The 10,122-nt window shown below is 32.1% G+C and overlaps 2 protein-coding genes across 4 annotated transcripts; both read right to left on the minus strand.

Annotated features, from left to right (window-relative positions):
- Positions 1-410: 410 nt before the first annotated feature.
- LOC106761240 (mechanosensitive ion channel protein 10-like) lies at positions 411-4,197 on the minus strand. Of its 2 annotated transcripts, none has more exons than XM_022780454.1 (5): positions 2,689-4,197; positions 2,463-2,586; positions 1,890-2,009; positions 1,610-1,812; positions 411-1,306 (listed from the first exon to the last, which is right to left on the minus strand). In XM_022780454.1, the coding sequence occupies exons 1-5, from the start codon at positions 4,026-4,028 to the stop codon at positions 1,039-1,041; spliced, it is 2,055 nt and encodes a 684-aa protein (XP_022636175.1). In that variant the 5' UTR covers positions 4,029-4,197; the 3' UTR covers positions 411-1,038. The 2 variants fall into 2 exon arrangements, with proteins under 2 accessions (XP_022636175.1, XP_014500255.1); XM_014644769.2 differs by having other exon boundaries at positions 1,890-2,183; positions 2,689-4,196.
- Positions 4,198-6,671: 2,474 nt separating this feature from the next.
- LOC106761011 (mechanosensitive ion channel protein 10) lies at positions 6,672-10,122 on the minus strand. 2 transcript variants are annotated; one of them, XM_014644478.2, is made up of 5 exons: positions 8,544-10,121; positions 8,318-8,441; positions 7,688-7,981; positions 7,407-7,609; positions 6,672-7,146 (listed from the first exon to the last, which is right to left on the minus strand). In XM_014644478.2, the coding sequence occupies exons 1-5, from the start codon at positions 9,887-9,889 to the stop codon at positions 6,879-6,881; spliced, it is 2,235 nt and encodes a 744-aa protein (XP_014499964.1). In that variant the 5' UTR covers positions 9,890-10,121; the 3' UTR covers positions 6,672-6,878. The 2 variants fall into 2 exon arrangements, with proteins under 2 accessions (XP_014499964.1, XP_014499965.1); XM_014644479.2 differs by having other exon boundaries at positions 6,908-7,028; positions 8,544-10,122.

A 10,122-nucleotide genomic window follows, 5' to 3' on the forward strand; every position in this document is an offset into this window, starting at 1 on the left:
TTATTAATTATCTTATAAAACATATAACTTAACTATTTAAAGTAATTTACCACCTCTCATAATTTTATATTGTTTTATTGCTTGAAATAATTCATATTATTAAAATTGAAAATTTAATTGCAACCAGAGCAATAATTCTTTGGAGAAAGATACTTAGACAACATTTTTTTGATAACATTTGAACATTATCATACGTGTCATTGTGTGATTGGTTCATGGTGGTGTCATTGTGTCATTTGGACCAATCACACAATGACACATATGATTGATGTTCAAATGTTGTCAAAAAATGTTGTCTATATATCATTACCCTAATTCTTTTTCACGATTTCAATCACATGTTTTCTTCCAAAACATTGATTTCATATCAGTGTTCGAAGCCCTGCAAATTAAGCATACTCCAATTCAAGTATAAATGTAATATTAACCAAATTAAACATATAAAAAGTTCAAAGTACAAGCACAAATTTCTTGACTGAAAGATCTGTCATGACAATGGATGCCATTATGAACACAACACAGATCATAAAAAAGAGACAACATAACTCAGATCTGACATGGTACAAAATAGTACAACATTAACACCAAAAGATCATCATACTAAAACATGACTCTGGTTCTTACACATAATAATAAATGGAAAAAAAAAAAAAAAGAAGCAAATCATGTGATTTGATCTTCTCCAATTCTCTTAATGAGTGATGTTTATCCCCACTACCAGTCCCTTCCTTTTCTTTATTATTTGGCAACTTGGCATTCTTTGAGCAATTTGAAACTTCACACAAAGTGTGTTCTTTTAAGCAAGAGCCCTTGGAGTGATCTTACTCAGAACAGTGCCATTAAACATCATCTTTCTTTCTTCCCTGGCCTCAGCTAATTCATTAGGAAATACAGTGTTCAAACCAATTTCACTTCTGATCATCAAATTTGTCACACCACCTTTGATCTCAAATGGAGAGAATCATTAGAGTAGAACAAATTTAACAGCAAAACAACAATGTGCTACACACTTGCACCTTATGAAAGTACAAGATATCTTCAAAATGTCTGTGCTGTTGAGTCTTGTGACCTTACATAACTGAGATGAACTTCTTGTGGGAGCAGATGATATTTAATATTAAGATCTTCAAAAATTTTCTTTAACTCTAGGACTAATTCGGATCTTCGGTTGCTCTTCTCCCCATAGTTTTGAAAATTTATGGTGTGAGTAACATATAGAGCCATTTTCAACTTATTCACATTCTCAATATCCTTAACCACTACATTGTGGTTGGGACGCCAATGTTGAGGTCTACTCTCCAAATATCTGCAAATTTTGTCCAAAAACATATAAAGTGACTTGAAACAAACAGATAACTGAGACAATGCGTAAAGAAATCAACAATCTCTAGCTTAAACAACACTATGGAAAACTTTAAAAGTACTATATTATATCAGAAATGTAAAAGTTGAAGTTAAACCCTTTACTCATCACACCAATGGAAGGAGAAGAACAGTGGATTCAGACTAGTCTTACCTATAACTATAACCACTTTAATACTATAGGTAATCTTCTGGTGAACAAAAATCTAACATTAAAATTTTTAGATGGAACATAGTAAAAACGTACACTTTTAACTTTGCCTTCAAAGCTCCAATACTTTCAACAGAAGTAGAAACATCAACAGCAAATTCAACAGAATCACTCATTTCTGGACTCCTGTAGAAGTTACTGATTGGCTTGGTTGCCAGAACTGAATTTGGATAGAAAATCTTTTCATTGTCATATCTCAGAAAGACGGTAGTTAGTATGTTCATCTCTTCCACGATCATCTGGGAACCGTAATAAATGTGTCAGTCAGGTATGTTTTCAGGAATGAATGTTGAGAGAGTTTAGAGTTGAAAACTACCTGAACTCCATCAATAACACAACGATCACCAACATCAAAAGGGTGCATCACAAAAACAAATATAATGGCTTCAAATACAGTCTTAGCTGTGTTGCCAAACATGAAAACCACAAGTAAAAGCTGGGATGAAATAAAGACAAGAACTTCAGTTGTCAAGAAGCCCATTATAAGAAGCCACACAATAAGGATCACAATAAGCACAAGGAAAGAAGCAAGCATATTCAAGTCATCAACAGCTGTGTTGGTATCATTTAGTGAATGTACGAGCGACCGGCGTTCAAAGTAGACTTTTACCTGCAAATAAGAATAATATGTGACCATCATGCTTGTGCCATTGGAATTTGTTTTAACTTGATAACTTAACAAATATATAAGTGAGCATCAACTATATACATTCCACAAGTTTAGTGCAGCAAAATTGAAAGAAATTGGACCTCATATATTGTTTAACCAATTCTTAGGATAAGACATCAATGTTAAAGGAAATAATCTGTAAGAAGGAAACATTTTGAAAACTGGCACTATTTAAATGCTCTCAGTAAACACTATATAGACTATACGAAGTGACTTCACCAGCCAGTTCTTGAGAGACTTCCTCTTAATTCTTCTAGTCTCAACTGCACCTTCAAATAGTGGAAGCACGTTTTCCACTTCTTCATTTTTCATGAATCGCAAGAGGTCATCCTTATCAATATAACTGAAATATGAGGGTGAAATGAGAACGAGAGGCAATTCCAGAGAAACTGAATCAGAAAAAAAAAAAAAAAGTTGCAGAGTTTTCAAAGGGTAACAATGTTACTTGTGTCCTGGCTTGGCTACGTTCCCGAAAATTCTGTATGCAGCTGCCTTTGCTTCCCACTCGCTATTAATTTCATTATCTTTCTGGTCATTCTCATCTTCATCTGGCGCATAGGAGATGGTAGACAACCCAGAACTCTTTATCACATTAATCAGACCTTTCATAGTCCAAGCAGAAACTTTCTCTGGTTTCATTTTCTTGAGCTTGTCTACATCAATGACTTGTTCTTTCTCCCCCTGATTCTCATTATTCATGCTCTTAAAACTGAGTTGCCCACTATTTGAAGTCCAACCTACATTTTCAGCCACCTCCCTCAAGGGAGGACCTGAAAGAGTCTTGAGAATGTATTGATGAAAGATTGATTCTTGCACCCTGTCAAAAAATCTAGTAGATTGAAATTTTGAAGCTAAAAGTTTTATCAACAATGTTTTGACCAACCATATAGCTGCTCCAAGAAGACAAGAAGCAAGGGCCCTAGTAATGTAATTAAGAATCTTAGTAACCTTTCTGGTTCTCTCCACTCCATGGTTGAAAAGCAGTCCCCATGTCAGAAGAACCAAACTCAGCCATATAAAGCCCTGAACACTCTTCTTCACACCGTAGACAAAATACAAAACCTTCTTCTTAAACAAAAAGTTCCTCTCAATCAAGAAAACCAAAACATTGATAAACCACTCAGTGACCAGTCTACCACAGAGGACAACCAAAACCAATACACACCATTTCCACAGTTCCAATCCCCAAATCAACCTTTTTTGCAATTCATTCACAGTCAAGCATGCAATAAAAAACCCCACGATGCAAGCAAAAGCAAACAACTCTACAACTCTCCACTTCTTACCAGATCTCTTGCTCACTTCAACATTTGCAGCCTTGTACACTTCCTCGTCATCATCATCTTCTTCCCTTGGTGTCCTAAGGAAGGGGCTTCTTGGGGTGACAACAGTTGCGTCAGGAACATTCTTGTTAGGAGAATTCCTTGCAGGTGAACTTGTCTTTTGAGCCTTTTCTTCGACAAAGTTTGCATCTTTTGGACACGTTGGTTCCACCATTCTGGACTTTGGTTTTGAAAACTCCGACCGACCCATCAACCTCTTTGTAGTTGTCACCAACTCTGGGGATACTTGACCATTGCACTCTGTGATTTCACCATGAGAATCTCTGAACCCTTTACCTATCTGGGTATTATGCTGAGGAGAAAGGGAACTGTTTTCAGCTACTGGGAAGCTTCTGGAAACCCTTTGCTCCTTTGTAGTAATGGCTTCTTCAGTGTCTGAAATTCGTAGAACCACCTCGTTCTTTGTCTTTTTCTTGTCTGACACGTCTCCTTCTTCTTCCATGTCAAGATGACAACTTTTTAGTTTCTGACTTCTCCAAAAAGAAGGTCTTAGATTTCTAGGAGTGCAACAACCGCTTTCTGCAACATTGAAGCTGAAACTGGAAGAAGGTTCAACTGGGGTTGGTGAAGTCAGAAATGTTCAGGAAGGTTTGAAACTCCCTTATTTTTGGAATAAAAAGAGAAATTGAGGAAAAGAAAATTAAAAGAAGAAAATGAAAACCATCTAAAAGTGAGATTGTGTAAGTTAAATACAAAAAATACAAAAATAAACAAGATGTGAAATAAGTTTATGTATTATTAATAGTTTTATTTCTTATTTAGTATGACTTTTTATTACTTTTATAATAAAAAATTTAAATATATTGATAAATTATTTATGATAGAATTATATATAGTAAATATTCATAACATATAATGGAATGATATATAATTAGAAAGATAAAACCTATTATAATAACTTTTCATTTTATTTTTTCATTTTCACAAGGATTTGATGTTTTTTTCTTCTGTAAATTGTAATTTTTATTGCTTATATTTTCTACGTATAATAGTTCATTTAATTTTTTTCCCTAAATTAATTTTTTTTAATTTTAACGTAATTTTAATTTAATTATGTATTAAAGTTTAATGTTTTATTTTTATGTGCATTTGTATACCATTATATTTTTTTATTTCTTACCTTAACTAATTTTTAGATTAATAAATTAAGGAAAATTATGAAAAACAAACTTATTGTTTTAACGTTACCAACCAAAAGTTATTAGTATTTTGTTAAATATGATGAGAAGGAGTAAAAAACTGAAAGAGAGAAAGAGAAAAAATATAGAAAGTAAAATGGTTTATGTGAAAAGAAATAAAGTGAAATATACGAAAAGTAAAATGTATTTATTTATTATTACAGTATTATTTTTTTATTATAGTAAAAATAAATAAATATAGTAAAATTATAAACATAAATATAATAAAATTTTAACGTTAACACAGAAAATTTCTTATTTTTTGTGTTTCTTATTTTTTGTGCTTCTTATTTATTCATCCAAGAAATTTTCAAACCAAACATGCTTTTAAGGCGAAGAAGACGGAACATTTATAAAAAATGTAATAGGAATAGGAAAAAACAAATAACTATAAAGATGCGCATCTTTCCGTTTTTTTTTTTTGCCCACTTCTCTGAAACAAAAGGTGTAGATGTGGAAATTTTATTTGCTAATTTATATAACTTTTTAAAGTGTATTAAATTTCATTTGATAAAAATATTTCTATTTATAAAAAAAAATATTTTAAACTTATGTATTTTAATAATTTTTATTTTTAATTTTAAATAAAAAAACAAATATTTTTAATCTTAAAATTTAAAATTCAAAATGTATAAAAATGTTTTTGTTTTAAATTTAGTATATTTTAAAAAATTACATAAGTTAACAAATAAAAAAAAAAGTATACGTTAAAAAAAACCTTAAACTCATTTTTTTGTATAAAAAATTTTAAATGAATAAATGATAGAAATTCATATATTTTATTAAAAATTTTACCTCTTTTGAGTTTTTAAAATTATTTCCAAGATTAGGGGATAACTACGGTACTATTATTCTGTTATAAAACAATCTTGGGGACTAACAATGTGAAGATTTAATTGATGTAATTAAATTATTCATTTAAGTAGTTCCTGTGCTATTAAGGATTTAAATCAGATGTTTAATTTTTTTCTAATTAAATGAATTAATTTTATGGTGTTATAATATTTTATAAGATTAACTAAAATAGGTTTTTCGAGATGATATTGTTTTGTTATAACAATGTTTTCCTTGTAAAGCTAGTAAGTCTTATTATTATTATTATTTCTGTTATTTCTTGTGTGTTTTTCTTTTTCAATTTTTTTATGATACTTTTTTTTACTTTTAAGGTTGTTTTTTATTTTTCCCAAAAGAAAATTACTCGTTAAAAGGTGATAAACTTATTTTTAATGGAATAAAATTTAATTTAAAATAAGTTTTTTTATCTAAAATATTTTTATTCTCAAGATTTTGGTCGTATATGCAACTAAATTACAATCCAACCGATTATTAGAAAATATTATTATTCTAACTAATTTATTTTCTATTCATTTGATGATATTTTATTAGCTTTATTATAATATTTTTGTGCTTTTAACATTTATTTATTATATATATAACTATTATACAAATAAATCTATTTTAAGATGTATGTTTGATATTGAAATTATTAATTTTATTTTCTATGTGTTTGATTTATATTGAGTAGTATCAGTGGTAAATTTGAGTTATAGCCACATTAAATAAATTATTATGTATATTGTAGCAACTCTTTCTTATAAAGTAGAATTGTCTCCATGTAAACAATGTCACAACACCAGGTAAAATTTCGAAAAGCATAATAAAGTGTCGAGTATTTATTAATTTATTAATATAAACACTTAAACTGAAAATAAAAAATCATTCATTTTTAACTTAAATAAAAGGATAATGATATTTAGACAATATTTTTTTTGACAATATTTGAACATCATTTATGTATCACTTTATGGTTGATCTAAAATTACTCCACAATCAATAATAATAATCATAAACATCATCCATAGATCAATCACATAATGACAAATGTTCAAATGTTGTCCAAGTACCATTATCCTAAATAAAATAACTCAATAAAATAAGTGTAGAAAACAAAATCACATGTTTCCAAGAACCAACTAAATCATACAATTGTGACACCATTTTTTTATTTCAAAATAGAAAAAAAGAGTATGTGGAAACAATCAGTCTAGAACCAAGATAATAACAGCACAGAAACTCTGCTACAGACTTGCAGCTGTGAAAACGATAAAGGAAATTCAAACTGCTTGCAATGTTGAGTCTGGTGACCTTACACAGCTGACATGAACTTCTTGTGGCAGCAGATGATATTTAATATTAAGATCTTCAAGAATTTTCTTTAACTCCAGGACTAGTTCCGATCTTCGGCTGCTCTTATCTCCATAGTTCTGAAAATTTATGGTGTGAGTAACAAACACAGCCATTTTCATCTTATTCACATTCTCAATACCATTAACCAATACATCGTATTGGGTATTCCAGTGTTGAGGCCTACTCTCCAAATATCTGCAAATTTTGTCCAAAAATATCAACTGACTTTGAAACACAGACTTTTTTTTGCTGTCATCTGCTGAGCATTCAAAATATACTGATAGTATCTATCAGTGTCCATCAATATATTTTAGATTTATGACCACTTTTTGCTAAAACTCAAGCAGAGGATAGACACAGATTACAGAACTATTGCATTAAGATCATGTTTAAGGAACATGTTTAACTAGTATCTAAGATTAAAATCTATAGCTGGAGAATAGTAAAACACTTACACTTTTAACTTTGCCTTTAAAGCTCCAATACTTTCAATAGAAGTAGAAACATCAACAACAAATTCAATAGCATCAATCATTTCTGGACTCCTGTTGAAGTTACTGATTGGCTTGTTTGAGAGAACTGAATTTGGATAGAAAATCTTTTCATTGTCATATCTCAGAAAGACGGTAGTTAGTATGTTCATCTCTTCCACAACCATCTGGGAACCGTAATAAATGTGTCAGTCAGGTATTGTTTTCATGAATGAATGTTGAGAGAGTTCAGAGTTGAAAACTACCTGAACACCATCAATGACGCATCGATCACCAACATCAAAAGGGTGCACCACAAAAACAAATATAATAGCTTCAAACACAGTCTTGGCAGTGTTGCCAAACATGAAACCCACAAGTAAAAGCTGGGATGATATAAAGACAAGAACTTCAGTTGTTAAGACACCCATTAAAAGAAGCCACACAATAAGGGTCACAATAACCACAACTGCAGAAGCAAGTATATTCAAGTCATCAACAGCTGTGTTGGTATCATTTAGTGAATGTATGAGCGATTTGCGTCCAAGGTAGACTTTCACCTGGAAACAAGAATGATATATAAACATGTTGAGAATAATTCAACTGTTTATAAGAAAAAAAACTCAAACTTAATGTCTCAAGATTTTGGATTTAAAGTAGTATTAGTTCCTTCTAAAATGAACTTATGTCACATATTCATAATTTGAGAATCCCCTATTGAAGGACAACTTTACATGCATTGGGGGTTGTGAATTTACCAAATACAAGTGAGCAGCAACTATATATAGAAGTTTCAGTGCACAGCAAAATTTAGAGATACTGGATTATGATATATTAAACATGTGTTGGGCTAATGATAAAATATAAAGCAATATAGACTATATGAAGAACTTTACCAGCCAGTTCTTGAGAGACTTCCTCTTAATTCTTCTAGTCTCAACTGCACCTTCAAATAGTGGAAGCAAGTTTTCCACTTCTTCAATTTTCATGAATCGCAAGAGGTCATCTATCTCAATATACCTAAAATATTTGAGGGTGAAATGAGAATAGGCAATTCAAGAGAAACTGAATCAGAAAAAAAAAAAAAAAAATTGCAGAGCTTTGAGAGGGTAACAATGTTACTTGTGTCCTGGCTTGGCTACGTTCATAAAAATTCTATAAGCAGCTGCCTTTGCTTCCCACCCGCTATTAATTTCATTATCTTTCTGTTCATTCTCTTCATCATCCTGTGCATAGGAGATTGTAGACAACCCAGAACTCCTAATCACATTAATCAACCCTTTCATAGTCAAAGGAGAAACTTTCTTTTGTGTCATTTTCTTGAGCTTGTCTGCATCAATTACTTGTCCTCTCTCCCCTTCCTTCTTATTAACCATGGTCTTATAACTAAGTTGGTCGCTATTTGAAGTTGTCCCAACCTTTTCAGCCATCTCCATCAAGGGAGGACCTGAAAGAGTCTTGAGAATGTATTGATGAAAGATTGATTCGTGCACCCTGTCAAAGAATCTTGTAGATTGAAAACTTGAAGCTAGAAGCTTTATCAACAATGTTTTGGCTAACCACAAAGCTGCTCCAATAAGACAAGAAGCAAGGGTCAGAGCAATGTAATTAAGAATCCTACCAACCTTACTGGTTCTCTCCACTTCTGGGCTGAAAAGCATATCCCATGTCAGAAGAACCAAACTTAACCATATAAAGCCCTGAACACTCTTCTTCACACCATAGACAAAATACAAAACCTTCTTCTTAAACAAAAAGTTCCTCTCAATCAAGAAAACCAAAACATTGATAAACCACTCAGTAACCAGTCTACCACAGAGGATAGCCAATATAAATACACACCATTTCCACATCTTCAAACCCCAAAGCTCTCTTTTTTGCAACGGAGTAACAGACAAACTTGCAATAAAAAACCCCATGATGAAAGCAAAAGCAAACAACTCAAAAACTCTCCACTTCCTACCAGATCTCTTGGCCACGTCAAAATTTGCAATCATGTACACCTCTTCATCGTCATCATCTTCTTCAGCGGGAGTCCCAAGCAAGGGGGTTCTTGGATTGTCTGTAGTTGCTTCGGGAACATTCCTGTTACGAGAATTCCATGCAAATGAACTTGTCATTCGAACCTTTTCTTCGACAAATTTTGCAAATCTTGGACACGGTGGATCCACCATTCTGGACTTTGGCTTCGAAAATTCCGACTGACCGATCAACCTCTTTGTAGTTGTCATCCACTTTGTGGAAACTTGATCCTTGTTTCTCAGTGGCTCTGTGATTTCACCACCAGAATCTCTAAACCTTTTACTTAGCTGGGTCTTGTGCTGAGGAGAAAGGGAGCTGCTTTCAGCTACTGGAAAACTTCCAGAACCTTTTATTTCTGCATTCATGGCTCCTTCAGAGTCTGAAATTCGTAGAACCACCTCGTTCTTTGCCATTTTCTTGTTTGCCACGCTTCTTTCTTCTTCCATGTCAAGGTGACTGCTTTCTCCTTTCTAGCTTCTCAAAAGGAAGCTGTTAGATTTCGATCAACACAAAAACCAGCAGGAGGGGAGCTCAACTGGGGATAGTGAAGTTGAAAATTTTCCGCCAAAGTTTGAAACTTTCTGAAAGTGACTGTGGAAATGGAACCGTTGAGTGCTGTTGTTGGGAATCTATTCTGTTCTAACATTTTTTTGTCGAAAGAATAAAGAGTTAGAAAACG

Source organism: Vigna radiata, chromosome 5, assembly GCF_000741045.1.
Source record: "Vigna radiata var. radiata cultivar VC1973A chromosome 5, Vradiata_ver6, whole genome shotgun sequence".
In the NCBI taxonomy this organism is placed as follows: Eukaryota; Viridiplantae; Streptophyta; class Magnoliopsida; order Fabales; family Fabaceae; genus Vigna; species Vigna radiata.

Coding starts and splice junctions, on each gene's coding strand:
- LOC106761240 (XM_014644769.2), bottom strand. CDS start 4,028: ATGGAAGAAGAAGGAGACGTGTCAGACAAGAAAAAGACAAAGAACGAG. Junction 2,184..2,462: donor AGTCTCTCAAGAACTGGCTG/GTGAAGTCACTT, acceptor TCTTATTTGCAG/GTAAAAGTCTACTTTGAACG. Junction 1,813..1,889: donor GTGTTATTGATGGAGTTCAG/GTAGTTTTCAAC, acceptor TACGGTTCCCAG/ATGATCGTGGAAGAGATGAA.
- LOC106761011 (XM_014644478.2), bottom strand. CDS start 9,889: ATGGAAGAAGAAAGAAGCGTGGCAAACAAGAAAATGGCAAAGAACGAG. Junction 8,442..8,543: donor GTAGCCAAGCCAGGACACAA/GTAACATTGTTA, acceptor CAAATATTTTAG/GTATATTGAGATAGATGACC. Junction 7,147..7,406: donor TTAAAGGCAAAGTTAAAAGT/GTAAGTGTTTTA, acceptor CAAAATTTGCAG/ATATTTGGAGAGTAGGCCTC.